The 21381-nt window shown below is 49.4% G+C and overlaps 2 protein-coding genes across 2 annotated transcripts in view; one reads left to right on the top strand and one right to left on the bottom strand.

Annotated features, from left to right (window-relative positions):
* Positions 1-917: 917 nt before the first annotated feature.
* LOC311203615 (actin-like protein 7A) lies at positions 918-2534 on the top strand (the record flags this gene model as incomplete). The annotated part of the gene is made up of 2 exons (XM_084278369.1): positions 918-931; positions 1340-2534. 2 exons carry the CDS (start codon positions 918-920, stop codon positions 2532-2534), a joined length of 1209 nt encoding a protein of 402 aa, XP_084134495.1.
* Positions 2535-8638: 6104 nt separating this feature from the next.
* Positions 8639-21381, bottom strand: part of ELP1 (elongator acetyltransferase complex subunit 1) — a 34588-nt gene continuing 21845 nt past the window's right edge. The window contains exons 26-36 of the mRNA XM_084278042.1: positions 21111-21208; positions 17551-17752; positions 16035-16096; positions 15050-15112; positions 14871-14931; positions 13965-14078; positions 13205-13316; positions 11960-12087; positions 11427-11581; positions 10337-10415; positions 8639-8773 (exon numbers count right to left, since the gene is read on the bottom strand). Of these exons, the coding sequence (XP_084134168.1) occupies positions 8706-8773; positions 10337-10415; positions 11427-11581; positions 11960-12087; positions 13205-13316; positions 13965-14078; positions 14871-14931; positions 15050-15112; positions 16035-16096; positions 17551-17752; positions 21111-21208 (1142 nt within the window). The 3' untranslated portion in view covers positions 8639-8705. The remainder of the gene's footprint in view (positions 8774-10336; positions 10416-11426; positions 11582-11959; positions 12088-13204; positions 13317-13964; positions 14079-14870; positions 14932-15049; positions 15113-16034; positions 16097-17550; positions 17753-21110; positions 21209-21381) is intronic.

Below are 21381 nucleotides of genomic sequence, written 5' to 3'. Positions count from 1 at the left end.
GTGTCAGGACAGCATCCCCACCTCACTGCTTGCAGTGTGGCTTGGAGATGTCACTGCTGCTGAGCTTCCCTTAGCTGTGAGGCAGGCATCACCCCTCCCCCAGGTAGCTGCTACTCAGGCTCTGGGGGTATCTCTTTTGTGTACAGGGATGTGTTTAATCATTTATATATAAAAATACTTGTGTAATACACAACAACTGGTTTTACTGCACACAGAATAATGAACTAGTGAGGTTTGCAAGTTGCCTGGCTGCATATGTTGAGGTTGGAACAGAAATGTGGTTTAATTTAATTTTGGTGAGCCTTTCTTGTTTGATGGTTGTCAGGATGTGAACTTCAAGATAGGCAGCAGACTGATAGTAATAAAAATCTGTTTCTGGGTCCAGAACTGGTTTGTGAGGTTTAATTTCATTCTAAGCCCAGCTTTGACTTGTAAGATGCCCTGTGGGTGAAATGGCATTCAGTAGAAGAGTACATAGAGCTTTAGTCCATGAGGAAAGTGCTGCTCCAAACTTTTGGTATCGTGTTCTGGGGGAAGAGGGTGTGCTCTTCTTTGTACCCCTGTGCAGCAGCGTGTTGCTGGACACGCTGATGGTGCGAAGAGTGACCTGTTGCTGTTGGGAAAGGTGATGTTGCTGTAGTGGACAGTAAGGGTGAGGGGTTCAACTGCCTGCACTTCAGTTTTTGCTGACACTGGTAATATCAGACCTTAATTCAGAAAGCAAAACTTAGAGGAAAATAAACAGCAAAAGCTCAGCCAGTCAAGGGGTTCACTCTCGACAGTCGGACTCGGGCTCTCCTTGGCCCCGGGGTGGGTCAGTGCCGGTGCTGACCAACGGTACCTGTTGCAGACCGAGAGCAGCGGTGCGTGCGGGCAGCCGTGGCGTCCGCGCGAGGTGGAGGCAGGCGGGGAGCGCCATGCTGCCTCCCGGGTACAGCACTGCTTGTGCCCCGTGCCCTGCCGCAGCCGGGCGGCTGCTGTGGCTCTTGGTGCCTCTCGGAGCACATCAAAGTGCAGCACCATCAGCTGCAGTCCACCTGTGCAGCTGTAAGCTGTGATGGTCACATGTCAAAGTGCAGCACCATCAGCTGCAGTCCACCTGTGCAGCTGTAAGCTGTGATGGTCACATGTCAAAGTGCAGCACCATCAGCTGCAGTCCACCTGTGCAGCTGTAAGCTGTGATGGGCACACACGTGTACGCAAGCACTGGTTCCTGACTTCCTGTGATGTCATAAGTCAGTGGCATCAGCAGAATCTCTGCCACCAGGGCTCCGGGCACGCTGGCCGCAGGTGGAGCGGTGGTGGGCAGTCCCACTGGATGCATGTCCCGCACATAAAGTCACCGCAGCCTGTGGGAGCGGCGGCAGCAGGTGCAAGTGTTTGAACTGGTAAGGGACAGCCACGTACCTGTGACCAAGGGCAGCCTCAAGGCCGTGCAGGGAACTACAGCACTAGTTGTGGACATTGGCTCAGGTTACTTCAAGTGTGGCTTTGCAGGGGATCCGTGGCCTTCCTGCATTGTTTCATCTACAGTTGGTAAGCCCACAGGGCAGACCGGCAGCAATCGAAAAGAAACCTTTGTTGGAAAAGAGCTTCAGAGCAGCAGTGCTCCTTTAGCCCTCCTCAACCCGCTAAGACGTGGTGTAGTGCTGGACTGGGACTGTGTCCAAGATACTTTGAAGTACATTCTCCAGACAGAGATGAAGACTCAGCCAGAGGACCATGCTGTTCTGCTGTCAGTGCCTCCCCTGTGTTCCCTCACTGAGAAGGAGAGATATGCAGAGATGATATTTGAAAGGTTTGACGTACCTGCCATCCACATTGCCTACCAGTCCCTTTTATCCATGTACTCTTACGGGAAAACCTCAGCTCTCGTGGTGGAAAGTGGCCATGGCTCTTCACACGTGGTTCCCGTCTACGAAGGCTATGTGATACGTAGCATCGCTGGGAGAGCGGAGTGTGCTGGCTTGGATGTCACAGCTTACCTCATGGCGTTACTGAAGGAGTCTGGACACGTGCTCACAGAACACCAGCTAGACATTGTACAAGATCTCAAGGAGAAGTGTTGCTACACTTCCCTGGACCTTTTGCAGGACTTGAGTTTGCCTGTTCAGAAACAAGTGAATTATGAGCTGCCAGATGGACATGTCATCCCTCTAGGCAAGGAGAGATTCCTTTGTGCCGAAGTGCTCTTCAACCCAGCCTTACTTGGCCTACAGCAGCCAGGGCTCTTGCAGCTGACACTCACCTGTCTCAAGAAATGTGATGCTGACATCAACAAAACAATGGCAGGGAATATCCTGCTGTGTGGGGGCAGCACTATGATGGAGGGCTTTGCCAACCGCTTTCAGGTGGAACTGTCCAGGACGTGCCCCAGTGACAACCTCATCACAGCTGTATGCCCTGGAAGAAAGTTTTCTGCCTGGATTGGCGGGTCTATTCTGGCCTCGCTCCGCTCTTTCCAGGACCTCTGGGTTCAGAGGAGTGAATATGAAGAACGTGGTCCTTCCTGCATTTTTAAGAAGTGCTTCTGAGGAAGACAGTACGTGCCTTGGAAAGACTGGTGGTGTCTTTCTGAATTCAAGAGCACCACCCTTCTACTTCTTGCTGCCAAAGAGATTTGCTATAAGATTTCTGCTTGAGTTGCACTCTTTTTGTGATACAGTGCACCTGAAACAATGGGTTACTTTCTGTTGTGTTTTGTACTTAATGAGGTCAGACAGCAGAGAGGTGACAAACTTCCACTTTAACAAGAGAATTTGGCTTCCATAAAGAACCATAAAACTAGTTTTGTTGGAAAAGACCATGGAGTCCAACCATTAAGCTAGCGCTGCCAGGTCTACCACTACTCCATATCCCTGTGTACCCCATCTACACATCTTTTAAATATCCCCAGGGATGGTGACTTCACCACTTCCCTGGGCAGCCTGTTCCAATGCTGAACAACTCTTTAGATGAAGACATTTTTCCTAATATCCAATCTAAACCTCTCATGGAGCAACTTAAGACCATTTCCTCCTGTCCTGTCACTTCTTAGTTGGGAAAAGAGCCCAACCCCCACCTGGCTACAACCTCCTGTCATGTTCTTGTAGAGAGCGATCAGGTGTCCCCTCAGCTTCCTTTTCTCAAGGCCAAACAATCCCAGTTCCCTCAGCCACTCATCAGACTTGTGCTCTTGAACCTTCAGCAGCTTCATTGTCCTTCTCTGGACACACTCCAGCACCTCAACATCTGTCTTGTAGTGAGGGGCCCAAAACTGAACAGAGGACTCGAGGGGTGGCCTCTCCAGTGCTGAGGACAGCGGGACGATCACTGCCCTGGTCCTGCTGGCCACGGTATTTCTGATACCAGCCAGGATGCTGGTGGCCACCCAGGCACGCTGCTGGCTCATGTTCAGCTGTCTGTCACTCAGCACCCCCAGGGCCTTTTCCCCCAGCAGCTTTCCAGACACTCTTCCCCAAGCCTGTAGCCCTGAGTGGGCTTCTTGTGAGCCAGGAGCAGGGCCCGGCCCTGAGCCTTGTCAAACCTCACTCGGTTGGCCTTGGCCCATTGATCCAGCCTGTCATAGAATCATAGAATGGTCTGGGTTGGGAGGGACCCTAAGGATCATAATGCTCCAACCCCCCTGCCACAGGCAGGGACACCAACCTCAGGCCTGGATCTACACAAGGTTGCCCAGGGCCCCATCCAACCTGGCCTTGAACACTTCCAGGGATGGTGCATCCACCACCTCTCTGGGCAGCCTGTTCCAGCACCTCTCCACTCTCTCTGTAAAAAACTTCCCCCTAATATCTAATCTAAACCTTCCCTCCTTTAGCTTTAATCCATTCCCCCTTGTCCTGCCAGTGTCTACCTTTTTAAAAAGTTGATTATCCTCCTGTTTGTATGTTCCCTTCAGGTACTGGAAGGCTGTAATGAGGTCCCCCCGCAGCCTTCTCTTCTCCAGGCTGAACAAGCCCAGTTCCCTCAGCCTCTCTTCATAGGGCAGGTGCTCCAGCCCTCTAATCATCCTCGTGGCCTCCTCTGAACCCTCTCCTACAGTTCTACATCCTTCTTGTATTGGGGGCCCCAGATCTGGACACAGTACTCCAGATGGGGCCTCACGAGGGCAGAGTAGAGAGGGACAATCACCTCCCTGTCCCTGCTGGCCACCCCTCTTCTGATGGAGCCCAGGATACCATTGGCCCTACGAGCTGCAAGAGCACACTGCTGGCTCATGTCAAGCTTCTCATCCACCACAATCCCCAGGTCCTTCTCAGCAGGGCTACTCTCAAGGAGCTCTTCTCCCAGTCTGTATCTATGTCTGGGATTCTTCCAGATGCCTCTGTAGAGTGTTCCTGCCCTCAAGCAGATCAGCACTCCTGGGCATCTTGGTGTTGCCTGAGAACTTACTGAGGGTGTGCTCGATCCCTTTGTCCAAATCATTGATAAAGATACTACTGCAGTGTAGCCCCAGCCCTGAGCACCAGGAAGCTGCTCACTCATTTCCTCTCTGACAGGGGCAAGATTAAAAATAAAAGGGCTAAGGACAGGTTACTGGGAGAGCAGAGAGAGCAGTACAAGTGACAGGAGTTTATAGCAAAATAAACAAAACTGGTGACACACGGTGCAGTTTCACATTGAACCGTACAGCTCAGAGCCATCCTGGGGCCAGACCAACCCCACGCCGCGTGTCCTGGAGCCGTGTGCTCCTACCCCACCAGCCCTCCTTGTGCTGAGCATGATGTAGTTGGTATGGAATACCCTCTTTTGTTAGTTTCAGTGTGGTGGTTTGACCCTGGCTGGAGGCCAGATGCCCACCAAAGTCACACTATCACTCCCCTTTCCAGCTGGACAGGGAAGAAAATTTATATTGAGAGGCTGAGGAGTCAAGATAAGGACAGGGAGTGATCATTCTGCAATTAGTGTCATGCGAAAAACAGACTCAACACAGAATAAAATGCATCTGATTTATTACACACACCCCCCCTCACAATTATCCAATGAAGCCAGAGTTGGTTAATGAGAAATAAATCTCAATCTCAAAACATCTCCCTCCGCCCCTCCCTGCTTTCCGGGCTCTACCTTATTCATGATCCCCCTCCCCCTGCTTCTGAAGCAGCACAGGGGGAGAGAAGGATGGGGGTTTTGGCCTGTTCATCATGAGTTGTTTCTGTTGGTCCTTCATTCTTAGTGGGAGAAATCCTCACACCCTTCCCCTGCTGCCCTGTGGGCTCCCACCCACGGGACACAAGTTCCCCATGAATGTCTCCAACGTGAGTCCTTTCCCACGGGGCTTCAGCTCTTCACCAGCTGCCCCAGCACAGTGGCTTTACTTCAGCTCCTGATAACTGCACCTGGCAGGAGGTTGTAGAGAGGTGGGCGATGGTCTCTTCAGCCAGGTGGCAGGAGATAGGACACGGGGAAATGGCACAAAGCTGTGCCAGGGCAGGGTCAGATGTTAGGAAAAAAATTTCCACTGAAAAGAGTTGTCAGTGCCTGGAACAGGCTGCCCAGGGAGGGGGCTGAGTCACCTTCCCTGATGTGTTTAAAAAAAGGGTAGATGAGGTATTTAGGGATATGGTTTAGCTTAGGATGGGAATGGTTGGACTTGATGATCTTCAAAGGCCTTTCCCAACCTTGTGATTCTGTGATTCTGTGCGATTCCTTGGTCAAAGTTCACTCAGGAGGCAGAGGCGTAGGGGGAGACAATGGAGCTCAGTGATGAATTGCCACACCCCTGATTTGGATAAGCGGGCTTCCACCGGGATGCCAGATTTAAAGTGCTTTTACCTTTATGGGAGTGCAGGGAAACATGGCAAATGTCTTCAGCTCTGACCATCAGCAAGATGGCAAAGCAGAAGCACCCCCCCCTCATTAAAGTAACTGCGGTGGTCAGGCACCCCAGGTTAATCCCCAGGAGGCTACAGCCGCGGTGCTGCCTGTCCTTTTGGCTTCTTTGAAGAGCGGCTCTTTCCGGACAGCAGACGAGGCTGTGCGAGGCCTCAGCGCTTCCTGCCGCCAGAGCGAGGGACGCCGGGAACTAGCGGTGCCAGTGTCGCATCTCAGCTGCGGGGCCGGAGCGCCCCATGCCCCGGGTGATCGCGGAGCCCCTCGCCACCCCCTCCTCCGGCCCTGAGAGACCTTTCAGCACCTGAGGAAAGGGGAGGCCCCGCCGCAGCCGCCCCCGGCCGCGCAGCAGGCACCGGCCCTGCGCCGTGTCGCTACCCGCGGCCAGGAAGTGCCGCCTCTCTGACGACATCTTTCCACGGCGCCCATCTGAGGCGGCGCGTCGGGCGCAGCAGCTGCCGGGCCAAGAAGGGCCGAGGGAGAGGGGAGCGGGAAGGGTTCCCAGCCTCTCCTGCAGAGCCCCTGCCCTTCCGCTGCTCTCAGGGCTGCTGCTGGCACTCCTCACGTCCGATCACAGTGCTCTGGGGTGTCGTGTAAAGGGCGGGAGCAGGATGTGTGGCTGAGGCAGGGCCGGCCGCCTGCTGAGTCACGAGGGGCAGACCGGACCCACAGTTTTGTGACCCCGCAGAGAGGAGCCTGGGTGTGTTAGTGGCCAGTGTTAGTCCCAGGGCCAGCCAGCCGTTTGTGTCTCAGGATTGTACCTCTAACCGTGTCTTGGAGTCGACATTTGCTGCCAGAGCCCCCGAAGGACTTTCACCCAGAGAGTTCTGCAGAGTTGAAATGAAAGGGGAGTGTAATGCAGCAGCAGCAGATACCCAGAGTTCAGAACTGCTGCTGGTAAATGCACTCGCTGCCACAGCACTGATGCAGGGTTATACTTACAGTGCCACAACACACTGCCCTGGGTATTCGCACCCAGAGGGTGAAATCAAGTGCTTGGTGCTTACCAAGAAGTAAGAATTCTTGGTGCTTACCAAGAAGGTGCCACTCTCTTGGGTCAAGGAGCACAGCCTGTCAACCGCCTCTTACTGGTCTTCAGATGCTTCTCTCCCCGTCTTCCCCACCCCTGCCCTGTAGCAGGGGTAATTTCATCAGTACCCATTGGTATGGGGCTTTCTAACAATATGCTTGCAAAGGGTGAAAGGGTGCTTGCTAATAAAATGCTTGCAAAGGGTGAAAGGGTGCTTGCCAACAAAATGCTTGCAAAGGGAGGCTTACTAACAGGATGATTTGAAGTGCCACAGTGGTTATATCAGAAGATGACCTTGCACAACTCTGACTTACTTGAACAACTCCTAGTTAGTTTTGAGTGATAAATGTTCTTGAGATAATTTAAAGCAGACCCTGGACTGATAAGAAGAAAACACCCCAATTACAATTGTGCCATCTGGAACAATCACAACTACGCATGTGCCAGGGGAAGGAGGTGAAAAGTTCAACCTGATGAAGACTTCAAGCCTTCATCGCTGAGACCCCCCACGACCACCACCAAACAGCAGTGAGCAGGCGCAGTTGGGAGGAGTTTATGGAAATCACTTCTTGGGACTAATTTTAATACAGAGCAGGACAGGTTATGCATATGTGTATTAGGAAATGCCATTGCTACGTAACATTGTTGTGTATAGTTCAGGTGAATTGCTGTGTTTGGTGTGCATGTCTGTGGTGGAGCGATCCCCCATGCACCCAGTGCTGAATAAACACACCTTCTTCATAACTCTTTGTGAGCTGTGAAGTCAGCTTCCACAAATCACCCTTTGTACACCAACCTTGCCCCTTCCATCGCAGGGATGACATTTAACATGGTTTTAGTCATAGAGGTTTAGTTCCATACTCCTTTTAGCTCATTAGCGTATTTTGGGGTCTCAGCTTTAATACCTATTTCACAGGTAGTGAAGCCAAAGGTCTCACGCCAGCCATCACGGCCTTCAAAGCTCTGTGTGGGGACCATCTGTTTGTTCTGCATTCTGCAGGGACAAAGGGGCATCCTGCCACTGTAAAACTCCCTCCCTCAGCTGCTTCTCCTTGCAGATCTCCATCCACAGTGTTTGCCTAAGGGTTAAGCAGACACCGGTGCTTTCAGCCTCCTGGGTGCAATTCCCAGAGGGGCGATGCCCAGCTCTCAGGTTAGATCAGTCTCCATCTGAAACAGCTCAGAGCACAGCCAGGGTCCAGCAGCGTCAGTGCCAGACCTCAGAGCCTGGATAATCAGAGCAGTGTTACCCAGGAGCGTGTCACATGGACGCCGCTCCCTCCCCACCTGTAGTATTTCCTACCCAAGATCTCCCTGGTGTAGCTGGGCACACTTTCAGGACAGGTAATGGCTGCTGGTAACTGCAGGCTTCACTCTCTGGTGAAAATCTGGCATTACTACCACCAGCTTCAACATAGAAAACACAACTTGTTTGTCTGGCAACTGTAACAATTTGCTACTGGTACAGACTTAATGATGAGCTCTCTGAAGTGGGCTAAACAGCTTAAAATCTGACCTCCCATCACCAGGAGGGAGAGGTGGCAGAGAAAAGAGCCTGTCCAACACAGGTGGGGCCAATTCATCCAGAAGGGAGGGAACAGCGGTGGCAGGGGCCGGATTCAACCAGCAGCATTTGGAGCTGCCCCCCCTCTTACTCCCTAACCTCACAAACCACCTCTGCTGTGGGAGGTGAGTGGCTGTCCCCAGCAGAGTGATGTGCAGTCACATTCCCCACAGGTGGAGGGACCCTTCACTTGCACAGCACCAGGACAACAATGGTTTCTGTAAAGATTTAATTACATGAAACGTTACAGTTTGGCGCCCACTGGGGTTCCTTGGCTTCTAGTTATTGCAGAAGGTGCAGCTTCCACTGTAGATTTTTACTGAGTTTTGGTGGAATAAGTAATTCTGGATCTGAAAGGCAAACAGGACAAGTGTCAGAACAGGTGATAACAGCAAGATGGTTTCTTCAGGAGCTATCAACTATTATGTTTACTTTTCCTGACATCAAAGGATGCTGAGATGTGTCTGATACATGGCATTTCCCTTTAGTCACTGATCAGCCTGCATGGAAAACTGCCCCCAACAGAACTGCTCACAGGAATAAATCTCTGGGGCAAATCAAGTCCCCTCTCCATCAAGTGCTGGAACAAGGAGGCAAGAATCTATGTCAGGAAAGACAAGTGTGTTTGTTCACCCATAACTGGGACACCATACAACAGCCAGCTGGCTCTTCAGAGGCACAAGGTTTTCTCTGTAGCCTGTCCTGGCAAGTGCACCTGGGGGTTCATTAGAGAAGCCCCTGAGGCAATTCCAGAACTAGTAAGAGACTGTAAGACCAGTGGGAAACAGGGAAGATGGAGGGAAGGTGGGACCAGCCCTTGCTGGGTCTCTCAGCCCTGAGTCTGTATTAGCTGTGGGGACTTCCAAGGTGGCCAAGCACCATGACAAACTGCAGACTGGCCTGGTCAGGAGCTTGGCCTCGTTGCCAAAGCCAGACAGAAAAATTCAGGGGGTGAGTTATGAGTGGAATGATCTCTCTCTCCTGGTTTTGGCTGGAGTTTAGTTTCTCCCGAGCAGCGGGTGGGTATCAGTTGGTACTAATGGTAAATTTTGGATTTGGGATGAGAACAATCCGTTCATAACACAGGGATGTTCTGGTTGTTGCTAGGGAATGGTGACACCAAGGCAAGGACCTTTCAGCTTCCCCTACTGCCCCACCATGAGCAGGCTGGGGGGGCACCCAAGAAGCTGGGAGGAGACACAGCTGGGACAGCTGACCCAAACTGACCAAGGGATATTCCACAGCATATGACATCATGCTCGGCACATAAAGCTGGGAGGAGCTGGTTGGAGGGCAGTGATTGCTGTTTGTGGACTGGCTGGGCAGTGGCTGGGGGTGGTGAGCAATGTTGATCATTTGCATCACTTGCTTTTCCTGTGGTGATTTTTTTTTCCCTTTCAGTTGTTTTCCTGTTCATTACTCTTTATTAAATGTATTGCTAGCAGTACTATTTTATTTCAATTATTAATCTCAACCCCTGAGTTTTCTCACTTTTACCCTTCTAATTCTCTCCCCAGTCCTACAGAGGGAGTGAGTGGGATGCTGTGTGAGGCTTACAGAATTTTAGGGGTTGGAAGGGACCTTAGGTGCTGGCTGGGGTTAAACCAGAGTACTCACACATTCCCCTAGATACCAGACTTCAATCCCTTAAGCAGACAGACACCACACATGCAGAGGAACTCACAAACACAACACAGACAGTAGTTTTAGCACACGACTTAGAAGAAAATAAAACCTTATTTAAGGAGGCTGCTCACCTGCCACAAGGCAGGAGGAGGGTACACCACAGAGAAATGTGAGGAGCTCCTACAACTGAGTAAATGCTACAGCTCTTGGCAGACAGAAGTGCTTGAAGAGCCACAAAGACCTCACTGACCTTTCACACCAATGCCTAACTCAGAGCCTCAACTAACCTTGTACAGCAGGAGTCACCATCCTCTTCTGCTGGTAGGCAGCCATAATGCTGTTTGCAGTTGAATTGGGTCCCAGGACCTGTATGAAGAAGCAATACCCATGTTGCAACCTGCACAAAGCAAGGCTTATTCCAAGGATATCTACAAAGTAAACTCTGCTGTTAACCTGGAGAGGCTGAAGCAGCTGCCCGCAGGAGACCTCACAGTACAAAGTGACCAGAGATATGTGATCAAAGCCCAGTAATGTCTCAGAAAAGTGATTAGGGAAGCAGAAAGAGAGAGCTGCTTTTGGACAGCTTCTCAGGACGTGCAATCCTTATCCAAGCACCTACTTCACAGCACTCTAAGTGTCGTGTCTTGGCAGGACTGCTGTCATTACAGTGCCAGCAATATTTAACATTCATTTGAGAATCTCAGCTCCCTGACACAGAACAGTTTTAATCTGTCCTTAGAGTCCTGCTAGTCAGTAGTTGGGGAAAAGATCCTGAGGACTATGTTCTGTTCACCAGGAATGCTCAGAAACTACCTATTAGAAATTAGGACTCCTAGTTTGGAACAGAACTATGTGCAGTCCTCATTGTTCCCTTATTCTATACTAGGCCGAAGCTCAGAGGCCTGACATGACCCCTTTTTTGCAACAGCTCCTAATGAGCCACCAGTTCAGACTCAGTTTACCAGTCTGGTCGCTTTCCACTCTGCAGCAGTAGGTCTGAGAACTGCTATCCCATACATAAAAGCTATGCTAACACTTCAACCATCAGGCCTAAAAAAGAAAACAGTGTTCCTATCTTCTACAAATTGCTTAAGGCAGAGGTTATGAAGTGACTGCTAGGACGAAATTACACCAGCCTTACAAGACCTCATCATGTCCAACGTGGCATTCAGTTCAAGGGACAGAGCAGGTTACACCTGTCATATACATCTGAAGTGCACTGACTTGGCAGGTACTGCACAGAGTATCTATCTGCTGACACCTACAGATCTGGAAAGCTGGGGAAGAATTCCAGACTCTCTGCTGAAGAATGCAAAATACTGCTAAATACTTGGTGCTGGATAGTGGGCATGATGGGTTTTGGGGATGAGCACAGACCGGGCTGACAGAGCTCTGCTGCAGGTCTGGGGTCCAGATTTCTGGGATTGAGGTCTCCATCAACTGCAAAACCTCTTCCAGGGCTTTCTGCAGTGCCCCAGCTTGCTCATCGTAACCAAACAGCACAAGCTGCTTCAGAAGGACGTGTATGTCTCCTGCAAGAGGGAACAGCAATAGCAATTAGCACAGGTATGCTAAATAAACAGCTGTTTCAGGGCACAGGAAGGTGAGTGGCAAATCAGAACTGGTTCTGCCCCTACCCAGCCCCTCCAGTGCCTGAGTACACAGGTGAGAAATCAGTCATGGCACTGATAAGGCCTCGCTCCTCTGCTCCCAAACTTGAAACGTGGAGAGCTCACACTATGACACGTGTTTTCAGGCACAGAGGCAGATGAGCTGAATTAAGGTCCAGCACAGATGGTCTTATGGACCAGACAGCTACTCCCCAGCATACCCATTAACAAGAGAGGGCACACAGCCTCAGCCATCCTCACAAGCTGTGGAGTGGATTAAGATCATCAAGAGTGTCCTACCCTTCACAGTCTCAACAGCATGAACATTTTCTCCTAGGGCTTCCAGAAGGGCCATATCTTCAAAGGGACTCCCCTCCTTCAAGCTGTGCCTCTTGCGCTCAGCCTTGCGCTGGTTCTTTGAGGACCGCCTGGAAAGGAGGATGCTCAATCACAGTGTGCACAACAGGATGAGCTGTAAAGGCTGAGGGAACACCAAACACCTCCACGAAACCTGTCACTCAAGTCCCTGCTCTCCAGAACGAGGGGATTGCATGTAAGCTTATGAATCTCTGTGTCAGTATTTTCAGTGCTCTTCAACCAATACCCTTTGTGGTCTGAAACACAAGTGGGTAGTCAGGCTGTTTTTATGCTACAAAAAGGACTGCTCTGTGCTCCAGCAAGGTTAAAGCATTGCTCTAAGCAAGAAGTAAGGTAAATTGTTTGGCAGGAGCCACTCTCAGGCAAAGCTGAGCTCCACTTAAAACAGTTTGATGCCAGGGTCTCTGCTTGCCTGTGCACATTTTAATTTCTGCTATCTCTACAAGCTGTGCAGTAATCAGCTCAGCTTCAGCCTATTATCACAGGAAAGCAACTTCTAATCGTAGGCCAGTACCAGTTGCATCATGTCCTCAAGGGATCAGCGCTCTGACACAGGAATGCTGAACACACTGGTTACACCCCCTTCCTCCTCTCATCCGGGCCACAGAATGTACCCTAAGAAGTCGACACTACTCACAGCAGTATTTTTTAAGCTAAGGGAACTCAGAAGTGGTCCCAGGGACTGCACCAGCCTCTAACAGACTCCGCCCCACACTGCAGCTCCATGCTTGGGAGCACTCCAAAGCAACACAGACGCCTGCTGCATGGAATTCAGTAGCGAACTCCCCCCCACGCTAAACGCAGGACAAAGAGCACGCGCCGTTCACACGAGCTGGGGGTTCTGAGGAGGTCTGCACATCCTCTGTGTCAAGCTGCTTACAGCCTGCTACACTGGCAGCATGCCCAACGCCTACAGAGCCAGCTCCTGCCCAGAGTCTGCATTCACAGCTCATCTGCTAGGCGCTCAGTTCCTCTTGCACTAGTAGCTTCTGGCATTTTCTCCTCTCCCCCTCCCACTAAGAGTTAAAATAGCCACAAAATGCCTGTAATTAAAGCAGCTTCAAGGCATGCACAGCTGTGAGGAGGAACACGCCAAGTATGAGCAAGCTGCCCTCCCAAATGCTGATGCCAGGGTAGCCACTACCCAATTTGGAGGTAGATACCTACGCTGATATTCTTGAATTGCTCTGTGAATATTTGCTGTTCATGTCGCTGGCTGTCACAACGCTGCTGGTTTCAGAGAAAAGATCCAATCCTGGGCAATTTGGCATTTCATAATCTGCAAAACATGTTAACAATTTCCACAGTGCAGGAAAAGGTCACAGTTAATCCAAGGTTTCTGTCTGGGTAATCTGTGTAGCTTGCTGGAGATTCATTCTACCTGCCGGTGTATCAGAGGCTTACACCTCTCAACCCCTCTCAGCCAGCACACAAGAATAAACAGCAATTGTGAGAAGAACACCTCTTCTCTGCCCTGGTGAGGACTGTGATATTAAACAGCACAATTAGAAGGACAACAATCTCAGTGCAGCAAATCTGGACCAGGACAAAGCATTCTGCTTTCAGAAAGCTTCTCTGAGCCTATGTGAGCCCAGCAGATACTTGTCACAAAGGACAGGCTGAGCACTGCCTGACCTGGGGAAACAATGCTGTGTCATTCTGAAGAGCTTTCAGGTGCATTCTGATGCCATGAAAGCTGTGACACTGAACGCACTGCAAAGAAAGCTGTCTTTACAGAACAAGCAAGGTCAAACAATCACAGTCCAAGTATAGTGTGAGGAAGAGCTGAGAAGAAAGATGTTCTGCTGTAGTAGATACTGCTGGAGCTAGAGGAAAGCATAGCTCCACCTGGCAAATGGAGACCACAAAGAAAAAGATGATCACAGTTACTTATGCAGGAGAAAGTCAGATGCATTTCAGTACCAACCCTGCAGGCTCTCACAAGCCTTCTCCTTCAGCTCTCGGACCACTCGCAGCCGACTCTTATGGCGAAGAAACGCTGTTTCCTGAGACTCTATGAAGATCAGCTGCCTTCTCTGAGCTGCTCAGTAAGAAAATCACAACACAGACATTTGGACAAGGGAATCAGAAAAGCATTTTTTTTAACACAAAAACACAGTCCTTAAACAAGCTCAGAACTCAAGTGCAAAGCACACAAAAGGACTCAAGTGGCAAGGCATTCAAAACTCATCACACAGGAGCTCACCGAACAAGCTGCACTCAGATGTAGAGTGAATTAACCTGCCAGACAAGTGTTTTCTAGAGAAAGAGTCTGTTTCTGATACAGGAAGAGCAGAAAGCTCTCTGGCCAGATCTCTTTACATTAATTAGGTTTGAATTAAAGGAAAACAATAATCCCTTAACTCAGTAAAGCCTACTGCCCGTAGCAAAAAAGAAAAACACCCACAGATCTGTCCTTGCTGGATGGGAAAATACAGCTATAATTTTTTAGTTTTTTTCGTCCCAAAAACTACTAATAAAACCCATCCATTACCTTTAGACCACAGCTCTGCTGCCACATGTGCTATGGAACACAAACTAGCCTGCTTGTCCATAGACATGCAGACACAGACCCCTTTGTAGTTTGTGACTGTGAGGTCTGGAAAAGCTCAAACAGACCTTGACTAATCTAAAGTGAACCCATGGCTCTGAGGGCTTTGAGACGCATTGAGCAGAACCAAATGCAGCTAACTGGGCAGTACCAGTTAGGCACAGGATCAAAGCATCCTTGCATACAGCTTCCACTACTGGAGTCCTGTGAATTCCCACAGAACCAGTAAAGACCTTCAGCCTCTACAGCACAGAGAAGTCTCAGATTCTTGCACAGATTCACCTTCCAGAATAGCAGGTTTGAAGTTGGTCTCCAAGATATCCAGTCTACCATGCTTGTGAATCTGGGTCAAAGAACAGAAGCAAGGTATTATTTAAGGATCGAACTCAGATCCCATCCCTCTGTTTTTGCACTCTAAAGAAAAAGTTTCACTCTGCTTCTTGTGCTCTGAAATGTCTTACCAGTAGTAAAGCATCTTCCCAGAGAGCCCCTTCTAAGAGGAGGAGAACAGCCTCTTCTTCATTCTAGAAGAAAAGAGCAACCATGTACTGCTACTGCTGCTACCGATACACATTCAAGTAGCACTTACTCAGACAAACACTTCTATGCAGCAGTATCACAGTCAGGACAGGAAAAGGCTACTGTGCCAGGTTTTGTGAGGCACTGACACAGAGTGCCCTGAGTTATGTGTCATGGTTCAGCCCCAGCCAGCAGCTAAGCACCATGCAGCCGCCTGCTCACCACCATACCACCTCCTAGCAGGCTGGGGAGGAAAACAGGGAGACACATGGTCATTGGCATGAGGACAATTTACTGGGACAGCACAGGGAGAGAGAAGTAACAACAGGACTTAGATGAGAGCATACAAAACTGGTTACACATAATGCAGCCTCTCACCAAAACACTGTCCAACTTAGACTGAACACTTGAGACCCATCACGAAGCAAGGCTGACACTCAGCCACATGTCCTGGAGCAGTACCACCCTTCCCCTGTTAGCTCCCTTTTATACTGAGCATGATGTCATATAGCATGGAATACCTCCTCGGGTTTGTTTGGGCCACCTGTCCTGACTGTGTCCCATCCCAACTTCCGGTGAAAATTAACCCTATCCCAGCCAAACCCAGGGCACGAGGTTATTTCTCCCGTGCTAATGGGAAATTCCTCTGGAACTGTGTCTTCCTTACTCATGGTTCAGCTCTCCAAGACAAAAAAAAACCTTAAAAGCTTTTCATACCAATGCAGAGACAGCTTCAGGAGTGGAAAAACACCGCATCATTCCTGCCCTGCTCACTGCATCACCTGAACCTGCACTGCTCTCCCCAAGAAAGCTTTTGGCACCGACTCTTCTGCTGTCAGCATGCAGGGAGTCACATGTGGCCCAGAAGAATAGAGCAAACAGATGGTGCATCTCTCTTGCTGAGAAGACAGAGCACGATTACATTACCTGGGTGTACTGCTCCAGGAGTATGGCTGCCTCTGCGTGCTTCCTCTGTTCAGCCAGCTTTCCTACAAGAAAAGGCGCAGTTCAGCGTTTCAGAAGCAGATGGATTTTGTGTCACAAAACTACAACGTAGAGGAAAATCACACTCACTGAGGCTCTTTCTACCTGCTTACACACTTACTTCATCATAAAAAGGGCTTCCTGATGCCAAGATTTCATTAACTTGGAACATCATCAGCCATTTACTGGTCAAACTGCTAGTGCACACCCCTAAGGCCAGCTGGAGAGCCTTCCTCCCCCTGCCTGAGACAGAAATGGTGAAGAAAGCCTCTTAAGTGGAGGGGTCCCAGGAGGTACCAAGGAAATCTCTCTTGAAAGCTTCAGTGTATCACTGTAGCTTCAGCCTTGCTGCCTGCAGGGACTTACTCACCTGCTCTCTGTGGTATGGACTGCTACTGTCAAGCTTGTGGGATTTAGTCCTCTGAAGTGAGAACCAGCTTTGGCATTGATTAGGATATTGGGGTGCAATGTAAGAGAGCAAGTGACCAGGGGAAAAAAAGAACCCAACCCAACCAACCAAACCCAAAATCAAACAAAACCAACCAAACCAAAACCCAACAACAACAACAAAAAAGCAGCTATAAATTACCCAAGAAAACCAATCTCACCCCAGACAGCTTGTGTCTACTCATTTTGCTAAATTACATTTGTGATTAAGAGGCCCACCAGAAAAATTATTAAAGGCAAGACATGAAGGATCCAAATCACATTAAGTGGCAGAAAAAGAAAATGCTTGAATATCTAACTCTGGAAGGCTACAATCCCCAGAGCCATACTCCTACAGCCTAAGTGGGATCTGCATAAACTCAGACACTGGGTAAGGCATAAATCAGGATGATGCTCCATTTCTCTTGCTGAAATACATTCCGGATCCACATCATCTCACACATGCAGTCTGATTATGTCCTGGTGAGCACCAGGTACCTTTTCCTTCTGTAGAAGGATGGCACATAGCTTTGCATGTACCAGTTGGTCCTAGCTGCAAGCAGGCTTTAAGAGGAAAATAGGAAGATGCAGCACTGCATTATCCAGTAGCATTTCAGGCCCATGACTAGGTACAATACTTATGCCAATGATGTCTAGAGGCCTTGGTCATGCCAGGGACTTCAGAGAATCTCTGTTCCCTAAGGTTAACCAAGGAGGCAATTTGGAATAGGAGTTCAACAATAGTTGCAAGAAAGAAGTGCAAGAAGCAGTCAACATGGAGCATCCAAGGCCACAGCTAGCTTGGCAACTCCTGGGTGCCTACTAGCTCAGCTCCAACGTCTTTTGGTTCCTTTGAGAGACGAATGGGATATGGAATCACACAAACCCTTGGGAAACATGGGATTGTTGTTCTCTCTTTAAAAAGACACTGCTCAAGACCGAGGTTTTTACTAGATTTTAGGAAAAGTCAAAATGAACCAAAAATAACAGCAGCCAGTTTTGCCTTCCACACTTACATCTCCTCAAGGCCTACCTGCCATGTCCTGTGCCAGGCTGGACAGCTTATCCTTTGTGTAACCAAGCTGTGATGCCATGCACAGGGCTTGCTGCCAGCTTCCACTGCTCTGAAAAGCACTAAGTGCTTTTTCAAAGATGCCAGCACGAGCAAATATCAATGCTGCCTGTTCACAGAGCTGCTTCTGAAGCAAGTATTCCCCATATGCATCACTGACATCCTGGAAGAAAGGGAGAAAAGAGAAAAATCAGCTGTAGAGTCAATAGGAATCTTCCATTGGTAAAAATTAAGTGCCCATCAATAAAAGCCTGTTTTCCCTCTCCCAGGGAACCTCCAGGCACAATGTTCCCACCTTACTTTCAACTTTGTATCAGGCCAAGGGCTGATGATTAGTGCAGACAGACCTATCACAGAGCTAAAGCAAGAGACAAGGGTAGGTACCCAACTCCCCAAGCCCAAGGCTGGGTAAACAACATAGTGCAGGCAGTCAGGCTTTTCTTCCCTACTCACACATGGTTTTGTCTCCCTGAACCAACTTACTTCAGGACTAAAGGTACAAAGGAGGTGTCCTGGTTTCAGTCAGGATGAAGTTAATTTCTTGTCTAGCAGTGGGTGGAGTGCCCTGTTTGGGAGTTGGGATGGGAGCAGTGCTGATAGCACCCTGATGTTTCTAGTTGTGGGCAAGCAATCAAGGACAGTGACAGAACTAGAGGGAATGGTATCAAGCTGCGCCAGGGGAGATTCAGGCTGGACATTAGGAAGCACTACTTCTCGGAAAGGGTAGTCAGGCACTGGAATGCACTGCCCAGGGAGGTGGTGGAGTCACCGACCCTGGGGGTGTTCAAGGAAAGACTGGATGTTGTATTGAGGGACATGGTTTAGTGGGAGCTGGTAGTAATAGGTGAATGGTTGGACTGGATGATCTTTTAGGTCTTTTCCAACCTTGATAATTCTGTGATTCTGTGACACTTTCAGTTCTTCATATTTCCCTACTAATGACAAAGGAGGGGACGCAGCCAGGACAGGTGACCCCAACTGGCCAAAGGGGGTATTCCATGCCAATTACGTCATGCTCAGTACAAAGGGGGCTGGTGGGGGGAGAAGCAGGCGGCTCCAGGACACACAGTTTGTGGGGACAGTTCTGGGCTGCACAGCCTGAACTGTGTGGTTGGGTGAGAAACGGCATTGTGTATCACCAGTTTCATGTATTTGTTGCTTGATAATTCTGTGATTCTGTGATTGTATGAGGTTTTGCTGTCCTGTCCATTCCTTGGACAGGGAGGGGTTAATGACAGCAGCTGGTATGGTGGGGGTACAGCAAGAAATATCTACGGTGTTTTCCTTTAGGCTAAATACAACAGCTCTGGTAACAGTTTTTGAAAGTCTTCAATATCCCTGGGATATTCAAACTAGCATTTCGCTGTTGGTAGGTTTGGTGCAGATGGTTCAGATTTTGTTATATATTAAGCACAGGGTTATGAATTCCACTCAAGAGTTTTCTGTGAGGCTGGATAATCATGAGTGGCAGGGGATGTGGCAGAGTATGGGCAAGTACCCAGGCACTTTCTCACACCCGGTGGTTTGGAACTTCACTCCTGAACAGCTACAGGATCCTGATAAAGTGACTGCAAATCTGAAAAGAAAGTGCTGTAGGTTTCCCAGAGATGCACACCTTACTGCACTGTGTTGGAGCTCTGGCCACTATGTACCAAACCCTGCTTGATAGCAGGCAGCACTGTCAGGGGGAAGGGAAAGAAAACAGACTGGCACTGCAGCTGCTGCGACCCCTGTGACCGGTGCTGCAGCTACTGCAATCCCTACAGCAGACACTGCCAATGATCCAAAAAACCACCCCACACCAGTGTCTGCTGCTCCTGTACAAAAGAGGAAACACACAAAGAAATCGGTTCGCGTACTGAAGGAGGAGAAAGGTAATGATGATGATGATGAATCAGGGCCATCTGGAGCATGTCAGGATGAGGCAGAACCAGAGGTTGTCACACGATCCCTGACCCTGAGTGAGCTGCGTGAGGTTCGAAAAGATTTCAGCCGCCGCCCAGGTGAGCACATCATCACTTAGTTGCTCCGATGCTGGGATCACGGGGCCAGTAGTCTGGAATTAGATGGCAGGGAGGCCAAGCAGTTGGGATCCCTAGCTAGAGAAGGAGGCATTGACAAGGCAATTGGGAGAAGGCCGGCAATCCTCAGCTTCTGGAGGCGACTACTGTCAAGTGTGAAGGAGAGGTATCCCATAAAGGAATACATTACATGTCAATCACCCAAGTGTAACAGCATAGAGGCAGTTATCCAGCACCTGAGAGAATCAGCTGTACGGGAGATAATTTACTATGATCTGGACAACTCACAGCTTCCCTCTGATCCTGATGATGTCCTATGCACTCCAGCTATGTGGCGTAAGGTTGTACGAAGTGCACCAGCAGGGCACACCAATTCACTGGCAACAATGGACTGGGATGATGCAGATCCACCAACTGTGTATGAGGTGTCCTGCCGACTCCAGAAATATCAAGACAATGTTTTCCTCTCTGTGATCGCAGCGGTAGAGAAACTGGTCCAACGACTTGACAACAATGTGTCCAACTCCCAACCCGTATGGAGCAATGTTGCAGCTACTGGGAAAAAGCGTCCATCGTCCCAAGAGGGAGGATACAGAAGGTACACACCACAAGACACGCTGTGGTTTTACCTGCTTGACCATGGAGAGGACATGAGGAAGTGGAAGAGGATCTCTGCTTTCAGCTGGGGCAAAACCACGACAGGAGGATACAAACCTTGCAACTCTATGTGCACAGGCTGCTGTGAATCAATACCCTGAGCTTCGCTATACTATTCCAAGCTCACAGTCTCCATAAAGAACACAGAAGGAATAAAGACACTTTCAAATAACTAATCAGGAACAGACCTTCATCATGAGGTCAGAGTCCTTTCTGCTTTCGCTGTGTTGCAAGCAGACTGAGTTTCTGCATTTCCCCTCTTCTTTCTTCACCTACTTCTTTTACAAGGCTTGTGTGTTGTCTATTTACAATATCTAAATTAAATTACATTAAATGCATTCATTTACATTTTGCCTCAACCTTGGGCAAGGTCAAGTTCTTCAACAGTACTAAAACCAACATGGGACACTGCATGCTATGAAGTATCATATCTGCAAGTGCCCCAAGCTCACTAGCACTCTTCAGAATAGCTTAAGGATAACAAAGTATCTCCACACGACCTTCAAGTGCCAGACAAAGCCAGTATCACAAAGGTCAAGACAGGAAGTCCCCTGTGGTAACAGTTGTCCAGCGCATCACAAGATTGTGCAGCAGGAACTGGACTCCTCAGTGGTCTCTCATGGTCACAGGATCTGCAGAATTAGCAGCCACTCCTTCAACGATCAGACCTTGCAGTCAGTGCTGAAAGTCATTCCAGCTATTATCTCAAGAAGGGTCTCAGACAACACAGGAACAGCAATGATCTGCAGGGTTCAACACAAGCAGCTGCCATCTCATTCCTGCCCTCATTCAAGATGCCAAGGACATGCAACTGCACGTGAGAGAAAAGGCTTGCACACACACCTTGTACTCCTGAGTGCCAGAGGGGTACAGCTTCAAGGCTTCACAATACCGATTCTGATCCTTCACCAAGTTCAGAAATTCAGAGAAGTATTCAGGACCTGCAGAAATAATTTATTGTTTGTAGCAGTAACAGAGAAACCACACAGCTCTCGTGGCTCCCAGCCAGTCTGGGTTCACTGCATTAAGCAGTGATGAGAGCTGCTTTAAGAGCACAAAGGCACTTATTCTACTACTGTAAAATCAAGGTGTTCACTTCCTTGAGGTTTGCTCC

The sequence above is a fragment of the Gallinula chloropus genome (assembly GCF_964237585.1).
Source record: "Gallinula chloropus genome assembly, chromosome: Z".
NCBI classification, from domain to species: domain Eukaryota; kingdom Metazoa; phylum Chordata; class Aves; order Gruiformes; family Rallidae; genus Gallinula; species Gallinula chloropus.
This window is presented reverse-complemented; position numbering and strand designations above follow the sequence as displayed.